General features: G+C 36.6%; 3 protein-coding genes and 2 pseudogenes across 3 annotated transcripts; 2 read left to right on the top strand and 3 right to left on the bottom strand.

The window, feature by feature from the left end:
• Window positions 1-610: 610 nt before the first annotated feature.
• Window positions 611-1,204, bottom strand: LOC139884034 (uncharacterized). Its single transcript, XM_071868116.1, has one exon. The coding sequence runs from the start codon at window positions 1,202-1,204 to the stop codon at window positions 611-613; it is 594 nt and encodes a 197-aa protein (XP_071724217.1).
• A 1,501-nt stretch (window positions 1,205-2,705) lies between these two features.
• Window positions 2,706-4,058, bottom strand: LOC139884035 (probable transcription factor At3g04930). Its single transcript, XM_071868117.1, has one exon. It carries the CDS (start codon window positions 4,056-4,058, stop codon window positions 2,706-2,708), a length of 1,353 nt encoding a protein of 450 aa, XP_071724218.1.
• Window positions 4,059-4,870: 812 nt separating this feature from the next.
• LOC139884036 (5'-3' exoribonuclease 4-like) lies at window positions 4,871-9,566 on the bottom strand (annotated as a pseudogene).
• A 2-nt stretch (window positions 9,567-9,568) lies between these two features.
• LOC139884037 (cysteine synthase-like) lies at window positions 9,569-15,759 on the top strand (annotated as a pseudogene).
• A 3,686-nt stretch (window positions 15,760-19,445) lies between these two features.
• LOC139884038 (DUF21 domain-containing protein At4g14240-like) lies at window positions 19,446-23,351 on the top strand. Its single transcript, XM_071868118.1, has 13 exons — window positions 19,446-19,695; window positions 19,772-19,848; window positions 20,215-20,298; window positions 20,407-20,520; window positions 20,739-20,822; window positions 20,981-21,052; window positions 21,373-21,440; window positions 21,743-21,830; window positions 21,970-22,043; window positions 22,131-22,509; window positions 22,764-22,810; window positions 22,948-23,026; window positions 23,283-23,351. The coding sequence occupies exons 1-13, from the start codon at window positions 19,455-19,457 to the stop codon at window positions 23,349-23,351; spliced, it is 1,476 nt and encodes a 491-aa protein (XP_071724219.1). The 5' UTR covers window positions 19,446-19,454.
• The last annotated feature ends 313 nt before the right edge of the window (window positions 23,352-23,664 follow it).

Genomic DNA, 23,664 nt, shown 5'->3' on the forward strand with positions numbered 1-23,664 from the left:
GGATTCGTTTTGATAAGACGAAGACTTGTGATGTTGATTTTTTCAAATTTACAACCGTTTTGTGTAGATCTAAGTTTAACGGTTCGGCAACCGCATCTTTAAGGTTAGATCTACACCAAACGGTTGTTCGTCTGTCCATAATAAAATTTTCAGATTCTGACGGCCACCGACAATGGTACAACAGCCACTTTTGGCTGATGATGATGATGCGTCATTTTTGCTGAGTCAGCACGTGATGTGTTGCTTGTTTGACGATAATTGTGTAAAATTGATAGAAATTTACTGCCACATAAATAATATTTAACGAAAAATATGATTTTATTAACGAATCTAACATACGGGTGTGAAAATGTTGAAAAAAACGCAAGATAACATTTTGTTAATTTTTCCGTTGTTCAGGAATAGTCACAAGAGTTCAAAGATTTGCATTTCGAAATGTAAAGACTTTTAACATAACCACATTGCAATTACTAATTTGATCTGGAAATTCGAATTATTATATACCCAATTCTCATTAAACAATACACAATAGATCAATATGAATACATATTACACATCAAAAAGAAGAAGAAGAAAGAAGCAAACTTGTGTCATCCACACAACTAATATACTATTGTATAAAGTAGCCAGACAAGAACAATGCAAAGAAGAACAACAATGTCCCATAAATCAACAAAGTCTTTTGACCAGAGGTAAGGGAATTGCCTCCAAGACCATACTGTTGATTCTGAGCAAAACCAGCAATCTCCACACTCTTACTCTGGAAGAAGCTCTTAGCAGCACCACAAGTCGGGCATCTCCAATCATCAGGCAATTTCTCAAAATTGAACCCAGGTGGAATCGGGTACGATGGATCACCAATCGATTCGTCGTATTTGAATCCACAAGATCTACACTCGTAGATTCCTGTGTTTAAAACTGCGAATTTCTCCTCTAATCTCCGTTTATCGAATGTCTCTTCTCCTTCTTCTTCAACTCCTAATTCTACTTGAGGTGTTGGGTCGGGTTGGTTTGAAGAAGTCGGGTTGTCTTCTTTAGAGACATCAATGGAGTTTAAAGCAGAGTAATTCAACTTTGAAGAACATTTTTGGATTGTGATCGGAGTGAGTTTGGGAAAGAGAGGCGGTGGTGGAGTGGAATGGAGTTTTGGATGAGAGAGATGATGGAAGAAGAAGGTTGGTCTGGTTGTTGCTGCACAAGCCATTTTGAAATCACGAAGAAGAATTTCTGGGTGGAGGAGAAATGAAAAGGATTTCCATGGATGGAACAAGGTGGAGATGTTTCTTTTTCAGAAGAGAGTAGTTTGGATAAGGTTGTGGTGGGAAGAAGGTGGGAGATTTCATATTTTAATGGGCCTGGACTCAGTTTCTATTGAGCCCAATTATTTTTGTAAGACTTTACAAGCCCAAGACTATAATAGACATTGCATTAGCAAGTCCCTATATTTTTCCAAGTTAACTGGTCGCCTTGTGCCCTTATTTAACACCATCTCGAGGTGTAGCCTTGTTTATTTTTATCCCGAGTTGTAACCTTATTTAACACCATCTCGAATTGTAAACTTGTTTAATTTTATTCCGAGTTGTACCCTTATTGAACACCATCTCGAGTTGTAGCCTTGTGTAATTTTAACCCGAGTTGTACCCTTATTTAACACCATCTCAACTTGTAGCCTTGTTTAATTTTATCCCGAGTTGTCCCCTTATTTGACACCATCTCGAGTTGTAGCCTTATTTAATTATCCCGAGTTGTACCCTTATTTAACACTATCTCGAGCTGTAGCCTTGTTTAATTTTATCCCGGGTTGTACCCTTATTTAAAACCATCTCGAGTTGTAGCCTTGTTTAATTTTATCCCGAGTTGTACCCTTATTTGACACCGTCTAGAGTTGTAACCTTGTTTAATTTTATCCCGAGTTGTACCCTTATTTAAAATCATCTCAACTTGTAGCCTTGTTTAATTTTATCCCGAGTTGTACGGTCGGTCAAAAAGGTTTTGGTTTCATTCAATTTGGTCCCTTTAGTCACGGATTGGGACGACATAAGTCAATTTTCGCTAGAACGACTCTGTGCCACACTACTCACAGGAAAAAAATATCTGGGAACTGCTTAATGTATCACAATTCACAAGAGCACAACACTTGTTATGCTCATATAGATGCAAAGATATGTGCCACCATTGACCGCCACCACCAGAAAGTTGATGCTCTAATAGCTTCTTCACTCTCACTTATACTATGTATTCAAAGGACCATATATACAGCCACAATTAAAAGAATTAAAGAGCTCTGGATTTGAGATTTTTGACAGGAGAAACATATATCATGCTTCCGAGAGGAAACCTTATCTAATAAGTAAAACTTCACACAAATACAGAAGATCCAAGCAGACCAAGATAGTATATAAAATGGCTCTCAAGCAAACATCGATAAGAAGCATCTCATCCACGAGAAACAAAGAAAAATGGGTTTTCCACTTTATGTATCATAATCAAAGAAAGCATTATCTACAAAAAGTAAATACTGTAATAGCAACTGTAGGTAACTAAATGATCAGAACCCATTATTCCAACATCTGTGCTAAAATCATATTAACCTTAAAAAAAGTAAAACAACTTAAAACATGTTAAGCTTTTGTCATTCATCCTCCCTACACTATCATGTATCGACCATTAAGCAAATCTATGATCAAGAAGGAATCTTCAAAGGTCTAACTTACACTTGATCCTCCGACGGAACGCAACTCGTTTAAGGCTGTCTTGATCTCGTCCTGCACCAATTCCAACCTTTTCGAGTAAACCTCCAACTCCAAAATCTGCTGCTTTCTCCACCTCTCGTCAGAAACCACTTCTGATGACACGAAATTGAATGGCATAGCATTCATTGCCAATCCATTTAGCCCTCCTCTCCCTCCAAATCCACCCATTCCCGTCCTTAATTCCTTTAACAACGGTGTGAAACAGCTCCTCACAGTCTCCTCTATGACACCTGCAACTACCACACCAGGATTTATATTGCCACTCCCATTAACACCACCACCACCTGTATTTCCATTACTGTTATTGTTATAATTATTACTATTATTGTTAATAATATGATCGGTAGGGGGCGTATGAGCAGCATTCGCAATCAAAGTGTTGCTCAAGCTGCCCTTTTCGTCACTTGCAATATCAAACTTTGACCTTGCCCTTTTTCTAGGCCTAGACTTGCTAGAACAAGGAGTAATGAAGGGCTTCTTCTCTCCGACAGCACCAAATTCCTCATTTCTGACCTCAATATTACAAAGGTTCATGTTTGTAGTGAAGTTATTGCCATCTTCATCTTCCAACACAGTGTCAGCAACACTAGAACCACCATTTGTAGCACCAATATCGGTCCAGATTTTACGAGAGATCTCAAAAGTAGCCTCATCATGCGGACTCTTAAAAGTAAAATCTTTACCTGAACTGAGTTTGTTTACCACGTTTCGATATTTCTTCTTCAGCCGCCGTAGTTTTTCAACCAATTGGTTTTTGTTAAAATCCAGCTGCAATTTCGACTTAATTTGGTCGTAAAACAACGCTGTATCGTAGTGGTGGTGGCCTCCGCTGCCACTAGCAGTGCCACCGCGTTGCATCATGTAATCCAGAAATCCTTGTAACAGCTCGATCTCATCTTCATCGGTCCACAACCGTTGAAATAGACGCCTGGAGTCATCCAATATCGCCGGCGGCTTCCTCTCTTCCTGAACAACAGTCCTCGTCGCAATGGGAGTGGTAGCTTCGATCATATGATCTATGTTCCCAGCATCATCACCGTTAGGAACGGACGCGACTGTCACCACAGACGGAGCCGCAGCGACGGCGACGGGGATCATGATCCCGTCGACGGCCGGAGTTTCAATGGTTGAATTACTGTTATTAATAATGGCTGAGGGAGAATTGAGGTCTTCGATCACTTCGTCTTCGTCATCGTCGTTGATCAATTCCTCCTCTTCTTCGTCGTCTTGTGATAACGAATCATAGTTATCATCGCCGTCGTCGAGTGTGCGGCCAAACACGGCGTCGTGTTGCTCGGCAGCCATGAGAGAGGGGGAGGGGGAGAGAGAGAGATGCTTTTGGGTTAAGAGGTTAGGTTAATTGGGTTAGGCGCGTGATTAGAGGTGGGGTTGGGTTTGGTCCTTTTTCGCTTCACCCTGATTCGCTCGCTTTATTTTTTGCGTGATGGAATTAAAGACTTCCAATTGTCCACCCACGCGCTTCTCTCACGCACTTGTCGCATCATGTCCTTAATCTTCACATAAAGCAGTTTGAGTCCTTAAATTTCACTTTTATCTAACATATAAGTCCCTACCGTGTCATACAAGAAAGACAGAGATCACATCACATCAGCAAAAAGCAACGATCCTATTATAACAGCCATCGAATCACCATAGCATACTTAGAGAGGCACTGAGGGAGAAATCATATCAGCAATACTAACAACCCCTTTAACGGCAAGGACAAGGACATAGCATCGATGTTAGACGATACAAAATAGTATGAATTACTAGTACATTTGACAAAGAAGTATGCCAAGGAACCTAACATGGCTATTTTACAGCTGCTTCAGCATCCTATCAAAAAATGTATATTAGATATTGGAGTTGACAACTACACATCAGGCATTCCTGCTGTTTGACACAAAACTTCACAAAACTAGAGCAGGAGAGACCACAGTGTCACCATCTATCGGATGTCTCTGCTGAGGAGGCTTTCGGCTTAATCTGATACGGCTTTTTAACAGCGTCTGCAATTCCGGCCTCTCCTCTATGGACCCACTGGGCATGGGGTGAAGGAGCTACCCTCGTATTTCGCCAGTATTGGTTATTCCACCCAGTGCGCGTGGGCGGAGGGACTATACTCGTATTCTGCCAGTATTGGTTATTCCGCTCAGTGGGCATAGGGGAGGAACGACACTCGTATTCTGCCGGTATTGGTTATTCTTCCCAGTGGACGTGGGCAGAGAAGCTACACTCGTATTCTGCCAGTATTGGTTATTCCGCTCAATGGGCATGGGGGGAGGAACGACACTCGTATTCTGCCGGTATTGGTTATTCTTCCCAGTGGACGTGGGCAGAGAAGCTACACTCGTATTCTGCCAGTATTGGTTATTCCGCCCAGTGGGTGTGGGAGGAGGAACTACACTCGTACTCTGCCAGTATTGGTTATTCCGATTTGGAATTCTATGCAACGACTCAGCTGGAGATCTGCCCCTAAAATTTCCTTGTAATGCCATGGAAGAAAAGCCAGCTCTCAATTGTTCCTGATTGTATGATCTATCCTGCCTTTCGTAGTAATGACTGTTCCCATTTGATCTCGGGCCTTGAGGTCTATCATGACGTCCATACAAGTCGTCATTGTAATATCCAGCTGGTCTGGCTCTGTTCATTGTCCTGTTGACTTGAAAATAACCATAAGGAGGTTGATCAAACATTCCAGAGGAGGACGATGAACCATTATAATTGACATCCACCGTCTTATTATGAGTTCCACCTCCTAACTGAGGGCCACCTAAAGCTCCTGGTGCGTTCCTGTAAAATTTATACAAATCCAGGTTTACCAAGATAATATGATGACAAAAAAAGTATTTTGGGAGGGAGGTAATATGTGATAACATAGTTCTAGTTCACCTTTCTCTGCCTTGGTAGCGACGGCCATCGTCATCATACCATAATATTGGGAATGGTTTTATGTCAATCGGACTCAAAACCTGCAAAATAAGCCACTAACCAATATTAACAACACCCGACATTTCCAAAAATTTCATAAATATGTAGAGTAATATATCTCACATACCTTATCGGGTACAACTACACCCTTAGGCGGTTCTGAAACGTGTCTATGATTTTCAGGATTAAGGTATGCAACGTTTCTGTAAAACAAATTACCCAAGCATGGATGAGAAATAAGGACAATCAACTTATCGACAGAACAAAAGTTAAAGAAAGTGGAACTCACAACACTTGATTGTTTTCGATGTCTAACAATTCAACAACAGGGGAACAAATAACACTTCTCGACTCGTTTCTCTCGCACAGTGAAATAAACCTCTTCATGCCACCACTACAACAAATGAAGCATCACACTATTTCGATCCTGTTCTTCTACCTGCACATAATATAATGAAACCGAAGTCATCGGGAGCACTCAATCATAAAGAGAAGATTTAGGACATTTTTAATGTCTTGAATCTAGGAGTTACTTGTAGATTAAGAAACAGACCGTTAAAGTGTCTTCAAGGTTCTTTGTTGCAGCAAGTAATTTCTTCTCGTTGATGAATGGTAATTTTGCAATACCCTGCACCGAAAAAGGAATTCCAGAATTAGAGTCGACGATTCTCGCTTTATCAAGGGAAAAACAATAAATATGTACAAGAACTTGCCTGCCACGCGTACTTTTTACCTTTCATGTCGATCTCAAAATCTATAAATATAAAAAAGGACACTGTCATTTAGAAAGGGAGATAAATATTTACACAGATAAGTTAACATCAGCAGTCAATCAGGATATATACCAGGAGGATAAAACTCAAGAATAGGCGAGCATGTGTCCGTCATCAACGTTCGATATTTTTCAGGCAATGCACTAGAGCTGTAACATGACAAAGATCTTACACGTCAACAAGAAACACCAAGAAAATCCAACACGATGACAATCTTCTATGAAACTGATCAAAAGATTAAAAGGAAAGCTAGATTACCTTGCAGCTGGCAAAGTCCCCATAAGCTGATCAAAGGGTTTAAATGGCATCCCCAAGGAAAATGTTTCTTTAAAGTCCTTAAGACGTTTCAGGTCTGACGCAAAAGGTGCATAATGGTATGGATAAAACCTGAAGAAACAGCAAATGAAACATGTCATAAAAAAACAGAGAATAATTAAGGGAAAACTATTACAAACCCCCTGAAGTATGGGTGATATAGGATCACCCCCTATGCATGTAGAAATTAATTAACCCCTCTCAAAGTCAAAATTTTGAGTAATTAATTACCCATATTGTCACTTTTACTGTTAGTTGACCATAAAATTGACTGATAATCTGCTCAAAATACTAATAGTCCATTTGACGGTCGATGAACGGTAAAAATGACGGAAGGGGTAATAATTACGCGAAATGTGACATGAGGGGGGTTTAGCTAAACCTAGTTTCAAACAAATAGGGATGATCCTATATTACCATATACCTTATGGACTGTTATATTCTACCCAATATCAAATACTTTAAGCTCTCTGTCGGAAAGTACTGACCATTTCCAAGAGCAAACGCCTTGGTAGTAATACTGGCAGACCCAAAATAAACCTTCCACGTACTTCAACACCTGAAAAGTATCATAAAAAAGTTACTTGCGATGGAAGGAAAAGGAACATTCAAACATAGATCCACTCAGAATTTCAGAACTCAATCGCTCTTATAAGAAATGATAGAACTTAAAACATCTTTTTTGACTCTGTCAACGTCCTTTGCATCCAATAATTTAAACTTCTCCACATAATATCTAGTTTTATATCCAGGCTTCCCAAGTTTAATCTGACAGAGAAAAGACAGTAATTAGTTTCCGACAATGAGCTCTGACACGAGAGATGTTATAAAGATATGACATACCTTGTCAAAAGCTGGTGTTAGAGGCATTGGCAAAGAATCCTCGCCTCCTTCTCTAAGTTTCAACTCTTCTTTTCTTTCGATAGCCTGAAATCAATTTATTTCCTGTATAAAGCATGAAAACAATTGTAGTGTGACAAACAGAACTTTATAGAAGCAAAGAATTACCTGTTTCATACGAGCCGTCCTCTTCAATATTTTATCTTCATGAACAGAAACAGCTTGAATGAAGTGTTCCATACTACCTAATGAAACCTGAATACGAACAAGCATAGACAATTAAAAAACTGGAAATAATAACTAGACAACCATATATTCGCAGAACCATGTAAAATGGAAAATTGAAGTGGGAGTAGTACAGATTTCCATCAAATGTGAATAAGCCAATTAACTCATGGAATAATTGTTTTATTCTACGAGTTGCAACTCAGGAAGAATGATTGTATTGTAAATAGAAGTTGTAAATGGGAAAAAAATAATTCTTTTGTAAACAAGGTTGCAACTAGGTAAAATAGAAGAATTGTGTTGTAAACAAGCTTGTAGCTCGGGAAAACAGAATAATTATTTTGTAAACAAGCCTGTGACTCGGGAAAGAAGAATCGTGTTGTAAACAAGCCTGTAACTCGGGAAAGAATAAATGTTTTGCAAACAAGCATGTAACTAGGGAAACAATAAATGTTTTGCAAACAAGCATGTGATGCAACTAGGGAAACAATAAATGTTTTGTAAACAAGCCTGTAACTCGGGAAAGAAGAATTGTTTTGTAAACAAGCCTGTAACTCGGGAAGTAGAATTGTTTTGTAAACAAGAGTTACAAGACTGTGACTCAGGAAAGAATAATTGTTTTGTTCTACCCGACTTCTAACTCGGGGAAGAAGAATCGCTTTGTTCTATACGAGTTCTAACTTGGGGAAGAAGAATTCTGCAAAATTGCAAATTACCTCGCCAGCATTAGTTAGATAGCCACCCATTGCTGCAAACTCGGTTTTATAAACATGGATCAACAGATTTATGGCTCCCTGAAGTAGTAAACATGGAGTAATTAGGCAGGAATGCAGAAAAAAGAATCAAAAACATCTTTATAACCAAAATATCTCTCTTTTAAGGAATTTACAATAAGAAAGTTTCCAAAGAGATCAGTGAGATGATATGCATACCTCTCTTAACTCCAATGTTGGCATATGAGGAAGAAAGTCGTTGCCGATAAAGAAACATAGGAACACAAAATCATCCACAATTCTTTCAAAGTTGATTGTAAATGGCGGATCAGGAATCGTCAGGTCTTGTTCCAAATACTCTCTTAACACCCAGATGTTCAGAAACTTCCCACGAAAGCAATTGGCTCAAAAAGTTTCATAAGGTCAAACAAAATATTTACATAAAAATAATGAGGCAAACACAAGATCTGATTCTCTTATACCTGGTATTTCTTTTTTGTGGATGGGAAAGGTTTTTTTCAACTGCATTTGATGCTTTAGCATCATCATTTGATTGACTAATGCATTCAGCCGCCAGGTGACCGACTTGCCCACACTGAAAACATTCTTCTTGTTGTACATATTGAAGATTTATCTCCTGTAAAATCAGCATAAATAATTTGTAACATCCAATTAGTAAAATAAATGAGTTGAAATTTTCAAAAAGTGATCACATGAAACAAGCATTTACTGACCTCTCTTAGTATTGAGAAGTGAATCTCATGTGTAGCTAAAGCAAGCATAATCAAATCTGCATCCTGAAAGTGACAGTATACTTTAACTTCTCCGTCAAGAAACTGTATTAATCTAGAGAAATGAAAAATATAGGAGCTGTGAAAGGAAACTTGTAACGAAAGAAAACTCACCAGTCCATATAGACAATGGTGGGTGTTTGGATCAAAACCAGGAAGGTTATGTTGCAATGTAATGTAAGACATTATTTTATGTTCTCCCTCACCAGGAACGTTTGAATCAGAGTGTCCTTATCGAGGCCACAAGTGGTAACACTGGTATAGGATTAGCATTCATGGCGGCTGCAAAGGGTTACAAGCTTATAATTACAATGCCGTCAGCAATGAGTCTAGAAAGAAGAACCATCCTCCGTGCTTTTGGAGCTGAGCTAGTTCTCACTGATCCGGCCAAGGGTATGAATGGAGCAGTTGCAAAGGCTGAGGAGATTAGGGAAAAGACACCTAATTCCTATATTTTGTATCAATTTGAAAATCCTGCCAATCCTGCGGTAATCAATAGTGTTAATTTGATGTGCTTTTACTGTTGTATTATACAATTTGAGATGTTAGCAACCGACTCTTGCTTTTGCAGATTCATTATAAGACTACTGGACCAGAAATATGGAAAGAGACAGATGAGAAGGTTGATGCTCTGGTTTCTGGTATAGGAACTCGAGGTACGCTGACGGGTGCAGGGAGGTACCTTTAAGAGCAGAAGCCTGACATCAAGGTTAGGATTGTCATATACGTGGAGTTAAAATTAGAAAAACTATCCATGGTTAAAAATGTTGACTGTAGTTTATTCTTTTTTCTTATATTTTTACCTCTATGGAGTGGAACCTGTTGAAAGTGCAGTGTTATCTGGTGGAAAACCTGGCGAGTGCATTGCAATTTAAACTTGCTATGCTAACTTGCTATGTTTCTTGCTTTTATATGTCCACACAAGATCCAAGGAATTGGTGCCGGCTTCATCCCTGGGGTTTTGGATGTCGATCTTCTTCACGAAACTGTCCAAGTAAGTTACAAGAATCCTCATCATGTGATATCACAATTTATGCAGAATTGGGAGTATGTCGTAGGCTTGTTTAAAGTTTATAATTTGAGAATCATATAGGAATGCCGGAACTCACAAAAGCCGGACCGACCATACGTCTGGCAATATATTTCCACAAGACGAACGTACCCTATTTGTTTATACTACTTATCAAATAATACTCATTTTGAGAACAAAATATTTTCGGGGCCAAAATGGCTAGTACTTGATAAACTCCACATCTTATTTCAACAATAACTCTGTTCAGAATTCAATCAATAGATTTGAGTCAAGTTAATAACTCTGTAAGATTAAGAGTTGAAGGACCAAACTGTTAAAATATAAACTAGGGCAGAAATTATTCTCTGTGTGTGCATTTTTAAGTTAATTTAAACGATCTGCCCTGGGGAGCCTAAATTTGTTCGATCGATGGCATCATATTCCACTGATTAATCATCGGTTATCCTTGGATAACTATGATAATAATCTTAATTAGTATGTTCACGATAAAATAAATAGTAGAACTCTTTTTATAAGCGTACGTATGCTCCCTCTTTACACAAGTATGCATGTCTTAATAAATCTTGCGAATGGAATACAATAAAATGTAACATGCTTAATTAATTATGGGTATATCATAACTCATAGTACTAACTAAGAAAGTGGGTTTATATAATTAAAGTAGGTTTTGAAAAGACTAAAGTTTACTTAAAAATCGGTGTCTAGATAATCCATTTGGGGCTTATTCATTCACCTCTTATTGCTATATATATACCTACGTTCTTCAATACTGTTAGAAATTAACGCTCATGTGCCGAAACATATAATACTATTTTTATTTTCTGTTTCTTTTTTTAGTATTAATAGAAGTTTTTCATTACTTTTTCAAATCGGCTAAAGGACACAAAGAGTTTGGTAATCGTCCGACTCCATTCCTCTTGAGATTATAGTGATCGAATTGGCTAAACGATTACCGGATCTAGGTATATACTTGAATTACTAGTAAGGACGTTGATTCACGTAATTTCCAGCAGGATCATAGTTGCGTGAAATAAGAGTGGCTTCCATCTTTGCATAGGTCATTTTAGCGCATGCACCCTAATCGGGCCGATTTTTTCCAAATCACCTGAGTATAATATTGTCTACACTCTCCTCCATTAATACATTGGTTCGAACTATAGTCATAATATTGCTTCCACATGTTGACCGCCGACCCGCTGTTCCAAGCAAGGTTTTCGATATACGTACGATCGAGCCGCTAGAATGCGCCATTTGATCACAATTAACTCGCCTTAAAGGGTGTTTGAGTAATTTTTCTCCGTTTGTATCTGTCCTACGCGCCAACTTGAGCTCGAGCTGTGTTGTGAGCATTGAGGAAGTCTTGAGGATCGAGTATCTTGAGCATATGATAAAGGTGACATATTGTCACGAAGATACAAGACAAAGGCAAATTGGTAATTTGGACATTTCCATGCTTGATATAATAATTGGTGTTAATTTGTTTTGTATAAGTTAGGAATTATGTGACTTGTTGGGATTATTCAAGTTTATTTATTTTTACATATATAGTAGGGTTTATAAAGATGTTGGAAAGTTAGGAAAAATTAAGGAAATTTGAGGGAATGTGTAATTAAAGTCTCGGTCGCCTATGATTGGAATAAGTTATTACGAGTTAATTTTTCTCATCTCCTTGAAGGTTTTATACTTAGTATGTGATGGTTTCATCCACTTAATTACTTTTGTTTACATTTCTACTTTAACCTTAATTAGGTTCAAGAAATTGTTTACTTTTTTTTTTCGGAAATGCAATGAGCAGCTTGCTGATGATGGAATTTGGTGCAAAATGGAGATAAAATAACATTTAAGTTTATAAAGTTGCCACATTCGAAAGGTTCAGATATATTACAATAAGACTAGTGAAAAAAATAGTAGAAGACTAATGATGCGTGTAAAATAAGGCTGAAATTAATTAAGAATTGGAGTTGGTTGGATTAATATTATAATTTTGAAATTTTTTTAAGAGAATCTAATTCCTTTTGGAGCTCCGAATTCCTTTTCTTCAATTCTTGAATCCGAGATTGGCTTGATTTCTCTTCATAATATTCTTGGCACTTTCATCTCCAAATCACTGATCTTATTTGCCAAATGCCAAAAATCGAATAAATCCAGATCAAAATCCATAGTAACGATCGTAGAATTATGTGATATGATGATCAATTTAATTGGTGATCGATAATTGTCCTTACACTAATCGACATATGACTTTTCCCTATTCAGATCAAAATCCATAGTAACGATCGTAGAATTATGTGATATGATGATCAATTTAATTGGTGATCGATAGTTGTTAACACATGTACGTAGCATACCTCTTTATAAATACCGGAGACAGTTAATCCAACAATTTGTAATCGATCAAATCCTAAATTATCGACTATTCAACCTAAATACATCATCAAATAAGTGTTATTCCTTCCGTACCAAAATACTTTATCTACTATATATAGTAAATGAAAGGTAGTAATCGGCAAATAGTAGGGTTTTTTGAAAAAAAAAAAAAGCTCTCTCTCTATCAAAACACAGACTTTCATTTTCTTCCCTGCTGCCTTTCATTTTCTTCCCTGCTGCCGTCAACTCTTTCGATGGCGGTGGTTGGATATATGTTTGTTGTCAATAAAAAATTTTCGATACGATCTTCTATGATTCGAATTTATCATTATCCACTTTTTATTTGGAAGTTGGATTCGATGACTACGGACTTTTTCATCAGATCTAGTTTGTGTCCACTTGTTTGTTGTCAACAGCAACCATCGGTGATAACCATGGCTGGGGTGGAGAAGAAGTGGTCGATTTCAAGATTCAAAGACAGGATTTTTATGGTTTCTGTTTCGTGTGATGATTGTGTTGAGGTAGTCAATAATTTTAGATGTATTTTTATTTTTTGTTTTTCGATAATAAGTGAAAGGCTATTGACAAGGAGTGTTACTCAACTTGGCTTTGAGCGTTTTGATATGTTTTCAAATATAGATTGGTGTTTGGAAAGCTTGTATGGTTTCCGATTTCAATTTTAAAAGTTGATCTATTCTCATTGGAGGCATTACCTACAGTTAAGACATCGATCTTTATCACTTTGATATTGGATATTTGACTACTAATCAACTGATTTGTATTATTGAATTCCAAATCATTACATATTACATGTCTATTTATAGACAATCTACTAGGAGTAGAGTAGAAACAAAAACATATTAAGGACTCAACTAAAGTCGGTTCTATACTCTAAGAAATAGAATACAATTTTCCTAATATGCCTTCGCAAGCTAACAATTGTTCAGGTGACAATTGATAAGCTTGGAGAGCAAGATAACAACTAAGATAAAAACCAGAGAAGCATAGCTGCAACATGGGAGCGTCTATGCATGATGTTGAACAAGGTACTAAGAGTGGAACTACAAACTGATGAAAGTGCAGCTGCAGCAAAACAATAAAGCACCAGCCAGAATACACAAACATGGCGAAATCCCATGTATCGCATAGTAGCAGACTCCTCTGAACAAGATAACAGACTGTCCAAATATGGGGAAGCAACAATTGAATTAATGTAAAAAGAAGCAGCCAATCCAAACAGATCATAGCAGGTTAGTAAGGCTGGAATGAAGGTGCTGATGCATTGTAGAAGACTTGAATTAGCAAGAAAACAACTCAAACACATGAATTGAGAAAACTGGTAGAAGCTCCAAGCTGAAGTAGGGGCTGAGATGTTGTCCACAAACAAGAAGCGTTGCTGTAGTAGTCCTAAACAAAGCCACCAACCAGAATGCAATAGTAAGGTGAAGATTTCATGAACACAGGATAGCAACAGAGCTCCAAACATGGTAATTGGATCCAAACGCATGGAAAACGACAATTGAACCAGTCTCCAAGCCAGCCAATCCCAATCAGAAACTAAAAGTAACCTATCCTTCATACTAGCTAGCCATACTATCTGATAAAACATACTATGCCTAACACAAGGACAATAGCAGCATATACTAAGAACAACTCATAAACGAGTGAACATAGTTGGATTCTTAACATAAGAATCATACACAGCATAACAAATCTAGAAGCAAACATTGCTTACAGATACTAAAGCTTAAAACAAAGCTAATACTGGAAAACCGTAAAGAGAAGTCGAGAATATACTTCGACATGGATCAAGAGAGCTGCTCAAACACTAGCAGAAGAGAGAACGACAGAGACAACATCGTCTTGATAGCATGAATCTGAACCAGAGAGCTCACGCTCATGTACCAGAGCAAGAGACAGTATAGTCTCGAGAGCAGAAAGTGAAACCACCGAGAGAATGTGCGAGATCACAACATCACACGAAGCAGGCAGTCCACTCAAAAACTTAATCGCCATATCTGAGGTGTACATCTCTTGGTGTAGTCCAAAATCCATTCAATAAAAAAAATGATACATTTTCTTTCTTTAATAAATAAAACCACAAGAGTGAGCATATCATATATTTATATATATAATGAAATGAAACATAATTAGAACACAAGTACTCAATCTTACCAATGGCCATGTACAGAAGCTTTCTGGGACGAACAACGAAACCAGGTGGTCAATATAATCAAATATTGACTTGAATACATCATCATATCTAGCTGGAGCTGGCTGAAAAATCAATCCAAAATAGCAAATTTCTTTAGAGCACATAAACGAAAAACAAATTATTGAAATATATTTTTGATTATATTCCCCATATTCGAGTGTTTAGCATTATAAAACATCGACGATTATAGGTTAGGAATCCATGTGTTTGACGGATTCAAAGATCCCAAATAAGAATTTAGGGTGCTGAATGTTAAGCTAGACAAAGTTTGAGGATCTTCTTGTAAATGTTATCGCCGGATACCTTACAACTACAAAGTTAGTAATGTGATGACATGATACCTTCCCCTCGGGGTGAAAGCAAGGATGAATTATTTCGTTCATGTCAAGGTACATATTGTCGTAAACGGCGCCGTTAGGATTCCGTTTCGTCTCTTCTTCTTCATCTTCTACGATGTCGTCTATTGATCGCGGGTAACGGTCCGCCAGCCACCGGTAAAACGCTGGTAATCCCATTCTCCGTTTTGGTTGATGATAAGTAATTGTAAACAAACTGAAAATGAGTTAATGTTTCCTTCGTGCAAATATAACGACCCATAATATATGTAACTAAATTAAATTTGTAAAAGGAAAACATTGATTTTTGAGTTGCTTTCTTCGATGATCATGGAATTGTAACGTGAATTTCAGGTCGGAATATCATCTGGTGCTGCCGCCGCTGCCGCTGCTATTAAGATTGCCAAGAGGCAAGAAAATGCTGGAAAAAGTACTTATTGTTGTAAGTCCGACCCGCCTTTGTTGTAGAATTAGAAATGACAAACTTTGAGCAGATATTTACATAGCTCGTACTTTTGACATTACAAATGCATTTTTCTAGCTCCTTTTGCCCTTAACTTTTCTCCATGTTAAAATATTCGATCACAGGTGGTCTTCCCCAGCTTCGGAGAGCATTCTTGGCAGTAAGACTCTGAAATCATTGACAATAAGATGAATTTCATCAGTCCTAAGGCGCCTTGGAGTTGAAATTTGTGAAAACATCAGTCGAAATATATGCATAAACCTTGCCGATAGCTCGCTAATTGATCGGATCAAAACGTCTACTACTTTACAGTATTTGAATTTTGTTTATTTTCCATAGTTAAAAGCGGGTGGAAATAAAGAAGCCGATTATTTGGCTGAGACAATTACTAACATCTCTTTTAGATCTATTTGTTAATTAGTACTCGTGTGAGCTACCATTGGTTGTGCGAAATTTATCTGATTGGATGCTATTAATCCATGATTCTTGGCTTTGGCTCACTTAAAAAATTTTTGCAAAAATTTGGTGTTCTTATGAATATATGATACGGTATCTCTTATATACGACAACTTTGATCTTTTTCAACATTATTTTAAAATGTAGACTTTACTTTTGCATGATAAATATCTTTGGACTTAAGTGTTTGTTATGCCAGTTTTCGCTCTATGCATACGTATTCCATGAAATTGATCATGATTCATGCATTGGGCAATTTTTCTCTTTTTAGATATATATAATTTTTTAAAGATTAACTTCTCAGCATACGTTAGGATTTAGTTCTGATGAAAGTAATAATTATGTGAGTGATACGGCGTTTGTGCAACTTTGCTTACATGAAACTACACACATATTTTCTATGAAAATAGAATCGAGTTGTTAATTTAATGGTTTTCTTTTACTCTATTTCTAACAAATAAAGAATAGAAACAACTCTCCAATTCTATGATTATAATTCAAAAATAACTCAAAACAGTTATAATTATTTTGTTAAATATTTCATAATTAAAATCTATAAAATACAATTATTTTATATCATTTCCCTTTTAGTCATATATTTCACCTAAATTTAATATAAATAATTAATTATTTAGACAATTTATTTATGAAATTTGATAGCAATAACTCTTTTCAATTAAGTCATCTAAAAGGCAATTTAATCAGTTACAATTCAAATTTAATCCGACAATCACTTATATATATATATCTCGGTTTTATCGAAGTAATTAATCAAATGTACAAATGATCTATTTAAAAATAATCTAAATACAATTAAGATAAATCTATTCTTAAGCTGGATACTAAACATCAGCGGATGAACGACCGGTACTTAGTGAAACTGATTACAGTTAACTACTTGAATGCAAACCTAAGAACGATAACTGTAAAGTAATAGAACGGTGCAAACTAACACAGTTTATGACAACTAATCTTATAACAATTCAGAGTACAATAAAATGTGAAAGATAAAACAATACTTGGTCAAAAACAACTAGACCGGTACTTAAGACAGCTTACAACCTACAGATAAACTAAGTGTTGTAAAATAGTGAAGTGATAGTTTAGTAGGAACTGAACTAGAACTTACAGTGGACTTCGAAACTCTTGCTGATGCACCTTAGTTGAGTAAGCTGATGACGCCTAAATCCTTCCTCTGGATGACGATGGTGATCGTGACTCGGCGCTCGAAAGTGTCGAACTAACTCAATCAATCGGATCCTGAGTGCCTTTTAGACTGATTCAGTTGAGTTGATGCTGAACCAGAATCTTCAAATCTGATTCAGTTAAGTTGATACTGAATCGGGAACGTCAACAACAGTTGTGAATATGAAGATCTATAGATATGGAGATCTAAAGATCTATTTGTGCGATGGACTGTTTATACCAAAAGTCTCTCTAAGTTAAATGTGTTTGTGCTTGAGACTTTTTGAATGAATCAATTATAACTATTGGAGTTAAACTGATTGAACACACTGACGTAAGAGTAATAAGTCTTTATAAGACTGGTGATGAGGTTTGGAGACTTATAAGTAAATCAAACAATTGATAATGAGCAGTTTGTGCTGGTTTGATCCAAATGATAGAAGTAACACCTCAACGAGTAGCGACTCGACCAATTGTTATTGATGGTGGATACGTAAACAATCATTAGTTGAATATTGATTCAATCAGTATTGTAAAATTTGATAAGATGAAAAAATAAAATTTTCAATTAGAATAGATCAAATTGTTTGAGCATATAAATGTTGTATTAGTTGGGCACACGATATTTAAAAAACTTAAAAGATAACAAGAGATAAACACGAGAGATTTCAATGCAAACACTTTGCGTCGTTTATTTATTACGCAGTTAGATGTATCAACAAACACTTAATCTGCAGACAAAATGGCAAGTAAAGGTTTCTTACAATAGTGAGAGATTAACTCCTGAATTACCTAGGAGCTTTGTGCACAACCTGCACAACTCAACTACAAACTCACGAATCTCCTATATAAAGGTAGACCTAGGCTATCCAACCTATTCTAGGACTTTTTATTTAACTTAGCCAAACATTGGCTAGTACTCTCTCACTCAAATTTCCCAATCCCTTAACCCTGAATAATCTATGACAACAAACTGAGATCGGGGTGGAGCAAATCTCGAACACGCACTAAAAACTTCTCTCGGATACGCCGTGTGCGTCAAGTCTTATGCTGGAAGCTCGTCTTCCTTTTATAGCTCCTTTTGTCTTGATCGTCACTAATGTTATTTGATGATAGAATCAAATACAATTTTGATCTTGATCTTATTCAATCCTGATTTTAGTTTCCATATATATTAAAGAATCGTATTTAGAATTCTTGTGACACAAGGAACATTGTTTCCTTATATATATTAAATCAGTTTTTCCTTTTCTATCGGAATAATAATGTCTTTGATCTTGGTTTTTTTATTTGTTCTTGTAAGATAATTATTATGTTTAGGAAACAGATTTTGATCTTGTTTCTATTTTCATTATACGTGTTGTACAAGAACTTTCTATTCATGTTCTGTAGCTACAATCTTCCTTGATCCTTGGAGAATACTTCTTCAAATCTCAGCTTTTGATCTGTCCATATCATCGATCTTGTTTGTATGTTGTAAATCAATCATATTTTTCGATGTATTCTATTTTGACAATCCAAGTGACTTAATCTTTATTCATTCATTTCTTCACCATTATATCCCATGTAATGATTCTTTATATTCATATAATACACGATTTTATTGCATTGCTTTTATTAAATATATTTAAAATATAATCTATGTCACAAATTATGTCAAAAAAATAACAATCTAAATGTCTATTATCAAACCATATAATATCTTGATATAACATACATTTATAATTTATATATTTATTTTTTAAAAAATATAAAATTCCCGTCCATTGGACAGGGCTCTGACTAAGTATTTCTTTTGAGGACCAAGTTATTGATTTCTAAACAAGTAGTGCTAAACAATCATCACAATTACCAAAATGAAGGCGTTCAGTATTATTGTACACCCGCATACAGAATAACATTACACTTGCCAGATCCCAAACACGGGATACTATATACGTAGTATAACAGACCATGACAAACATTAGTCGTCGTCGTCGTCGTCTTCTTCTTTTCTTCTTCTTCTTCTTCTTCACAACAATCATCGATCGTGCATTGATCGTAACTGTTCGTCGGCGATATGCATCCGATTAACGCAGTGATGGCGACGAGGTTGTTGACGGCGACGATGACGTCGAACGTCGGCGGAGAAGAGTTACCATTTGGTACTGCTTGGTGGTTCATTTACGCAGGCGTTTGTTGCTTCCTTGTCCTATTCGCTGGAATAATGTCAGGTCTGACTCTCGGTTTGATGTCTATCAGCCAGGTCGACCTTGAAATCTTGCAACGCAGTGGAACCTCAACTGAGAAGAAACAAGCAGGTTTAATTTTGTGAATTTTGCAATATGATTAGTGTTATTCATTTCAATTTGTTGAATAAAATGTGTTTTTTGTTAGCTATGATTCTCCCGGTGTTGCAGAAGCAGCATCAGTTGTTAGTCACCTTGCTTCTCTGTAATGCTGTGTCTATGGAGGTAATTTATTAGTCGACTAATTAATGTGGATCGATCCACTCAGCTCTGCTTGGCCTATAATGAAACTGGAAATGAATTTTATAGAACACGTAATACGAGAGAATGTATGATTTGATTATGGACCAATATATTTGATCAACTATAGTACATGGATGGAACATGCATTTGCATTGTATAGTGAGTTTTATATTGAACTTCTGAAGCTCATGCTTCCTGTACTTTTTTTCCCCTTATTCATCGCAATGTTTGACAAACAAGGAAGTTTTCTCTGGTTTACACTGATTAGTAAGTTATTAATCTCTTATGTATGTTGACATGCTTAAATTTTTAACGACGTCCAATGGCCTTCACTCTTGCGATATGCAGGCACTTCCAATATACCTTGACAAACTTTTCAATCAATATCTTGCTATAATACTCTCGGTTACCTTTGTGCTGGCATTTGGTGAGGTACATTACTCTTGCAGACTTGTATAAACTACAAACTTCATTTACTTGGTTAGTATACTTATGATATTTGTGATCTTTGATTGATAACTCAGTTTTCTTTAATGTCAGGTTATTCCACAAGCAACATGTTCTAGGTATGGGCTTGCTGTAGGTGCTAACTTTTCATGGCTTGTGCGGATTTTAATGATAATTTGCTACCCTATAGCATACCCCATCGGAAAGGTAAATACTGAGACTAGTGATTCTCTAAGATTTTCTTTCGTCTAAAATGGCTTTTCCTCCCACTATCACGTTCGAATCATATACAACTCATGAAATAATCATATATAATTCCATAGTATAGGGTGTTACTTTTATGATGCACTAAATTTTCCCAGATTTCTAAGAGTTCACAGCTTGTTAAATGGACTATTCACCACCAAGAGATTTATTTGTTCCAGGTCCTCGATTGGGTTCTGGGGCATAATGAAGTACTATTCAGGCGAGCTCAATTAAAGGCTCTTGTCTCCATCCATGGCCAAGAGGTAAGTTTAACCAATTTATAATATATTAAGCATCAGATGCCACAATGATCCCATCCTAGTTTGTGAAATTGGTTGAACTCTTGAAGCTACCAATTACCGAAGGTTATTTCCATCTCTTTTGAGTGCTGCTGATATCGAACTTTTATTGACATATTTAGGCCGGAAAGGGAGGTGAATTGACACACGATGAGACAACGATCATTAGTGGAGCACTTGATTTAACTGAAAAGGTATGCAGAACAAAGTGTATATGCTAAACCTCTGTTTTCGGATATTTGTTTCCTTGTTATTGAGACAAGTTTATGAGTTGGGGTTTGGAGCATGAGTTATGCCTGAATGGTTGATATGATTTTAGCATTGCTGCGCACATATGCTGTTATTTCTTTTAGCCTAAACTCATTTTATTAGCAATGTTAAGGTCTTCTAGTGTTCTTAATTGCCTAAAAGGCTTTTATTTTATGTATGGTTCCACATTATGATTTTAAAGGAAATTGAATCTATAAATGTTAGCATCTCAATGGCTCACTTTATGTTTCATTTTGGTGTACAGACCGCTGCAGAGGCTATGACTCCAATTGAATCAACTTTCTCCTTGGATGTCAATTCAAAGTTGGACTGGTATGTTTGGTTTCTAGCTAGATGCTATCGTGTAATTTATCAGCATTTTTCCAGTCTGTTTTTCTGTATCTTCCTGTTCTATGTCCAATTATGAGTTATTCTTGTTAGGATGTATTTTTCAGAGATACCCTCACATGTCTATTGACCAATGTGTTTATCCTGATTTTAGTGATGTAACTATTGAGCGTATACCTGTTCTGTATTATCATCTCTTATCTGCTTTACTAGGGAATAAGAATTGTGGCTGCAACAAAATTAGGTCTTAATTTGATTCTCCCATTTTCCTGTTTTGAATGACTTAGGGAGGCAATGGGAAAAGTTCTTGCCCGTGGTCATAGCCGAGTTCCAGTGTATTCTGGTAATCCAAAAAACATTATTGGGCTCCTGCTGGTAAATGCTAGAACTTGCAGCTTCCAAAACCAAATTTTGTCTGCATTACTTCTTTTATAGTTTTTCCCGTTCATGTAATTCAATAGTGACAAATGGTGTTTGATCTGTTACTTTGCATTCTCCTATGTTTCCAATTCAGGTGAAGAGCCTTCTTACTGTAAGACCTGAAACAGAGACTCTAGTCGGTGCTGTTTCCATCCGAAGAATTCCTCGGTGAGATTACATAACCTTTCAGATACATTACTATTTCTCATCTGGAGATTATAAGTTTATTGTTTACAATGTCAAACTTTTTCGCAGGGTCCCCTTCGACATGCCTCTATATGATATATTGAACGAATTTCAAAAGGGCAGCAGTCATATGGCTGCAGTTGTTAAAACGAAAGGAAAAAACAAAACTCTCCCACCAACACGTGATGGAGAGAAAATTGAAGAGGACAAAGTCATCAAAGGGGACTCCCAGTTGACAATCCCTTTGCTAAATAAGCAGGAAGAAAACCCGGGCTGTGTTGTTGTTGACATTGACAGGTCCCCAAAGCATGGTAGAATGAGTAGGCCGCCCTCTTTCCCGCGAAACAATATGGCAACAAATGGATTGGGCTATTCATCTGAGGATATCGAAGAGGGGGAAGTAATCGGTATCATTACATTGGAAGATGTGTTTGAAGAACTTCTGCAGGTTAATTCATGCTTCTTGATATTTGAGTTTTATTTTCTTATATGTTGGATAATATACCAAGTCGTTCCTCTGTTTTAGCAAACATGATATTGGTGTTTTTCCTTAAAACGTTCGATATTGGTTTTTGTCTCGGAATTTTTATCTTCAATAACAAAAGGACTAGTGTAGTATCGAGTTTGTGCTAAAACGCAGAATAGTTCATTGCTATTCCTATTCATTAGATTTGAAGATGTAAATATTGTTTTTGTATCCAGGAGGAGATTGTGGATGAGACAGATGAATACATTGATGTACATAAAAGGTAAAATAAAGTTTGAATACTGTGGTTTTCTTAGTTGACATAAAAAGAATTTTAAACAAAAAACACGACGGGATAGCAACGCAATTTCCTGCAAAATGTTTCTTGTTGATGGTAGTCTTCTGCATTTCCTTGGGCAGAATTCGAGTTGTAGCAGCTGCAGCTGCCTCATCAGTGGCGCGTGCTCCATCAAGTCGGAGGTTATTGAACAAAGCACCAGTGAGTGATATGATTCATAATCTTTTCATTTTTTATTTTTCTTTTTCTTTTGGTGCTACTCATCAGTAGAATCAGTACAAAATATATCTTTATCTATATATATAAAAAAGTAGGATAAACAGTGAAAAGTAAAAATTAATACTAGTACTTATCAACAAAAATAAGCATGATAATGATTATTGAATATCAAATCTCCAATTGCGAACTTCTATCACATTTATAATACGTTAATAATTTTCTGTTAAAAAATTTGCAGGGAGGCCAAAGTAAGCAAGCAACCCCAAAGAAGTTGCGAGAGGGTGATACTGGCAAGACTGAAATGTAGAAGGTATATATAGAAGAGGGAGATCTACTGTTTGATAGATATGGGAAACGACATGGGAGAAGAACCTATCTATATATGTGACATGTAATATTTACTTCAAATTTATATATGTGCGCTTGGGATTATCTTTTTGAACGAAATTTTGAGTATATATGTAAAGAACAATTTATCGGAATGGCTATTACTCCATTGGTAATCTTCCTTCATCTGTAATTACAACAGAGATCAAGTTTGCTGTAACTCTTGTAATGTCAAGCAATAGAGTTTTGATGTATGTGTTTTGCTTCCTTTGATCGCTGGGAAAGACCCCTTT

This window comes from Rutidosis leptorrhynchoides, unplaced genomic scaffold (assembly GCF_046630445.1).
Source record: "Rutidosis leptorrhynchoides isolate AG116_Rl617_1_P2 unplaced genomic scaffold, CSIRO_AGI_Rlap_v1 contig494, whole genome shotgun sequence".
NCBI classification, from domain to species: domain Eukaryota; kingdom Viridiplantae; phylum Streptophyta; class Magnoliopsida; order Asterales; family Asteraceae; genus Rutidosis; species Rutidosis leptorrhynchoides.

Coding starts and splice junctions, on each gene's coding strand:
- LOC139884034 (XM_071868116.1), bottom strand. CDS start 1,204: ATGGCTTGTGCAGCAACAACCAGACCAACCTTCTTCTTCCATCATCTC.
- LOC139884035 (XM_071868117.1), bottom strand. CDS start 4,058: ATGGCTGCCGAGCAACACGACGCCGTGTTTGGCCGCACACTCGACGAC.
- LOC139884038 (XM_071868118.1), top strand. CDS start 19,455: ATGCATCCGATTAACGCAGTGATGGCGACGAGGTTGTTGACGGCGACG. Junction 19,696..19,771: donor AACTGAGAAGAAACAAGCAG/GTTTAATTTTGT, acceptor GTTTTTTGTTAG/CTATGATTCTCCCGGTGTTG. Junction 22,510..22,763: donor TGTTTGAAGAACTTCTGCAG/GTTAATTCATGC, acceptor TTTTGTATCCAG/GAGGAGATTGTGGATGAGAC.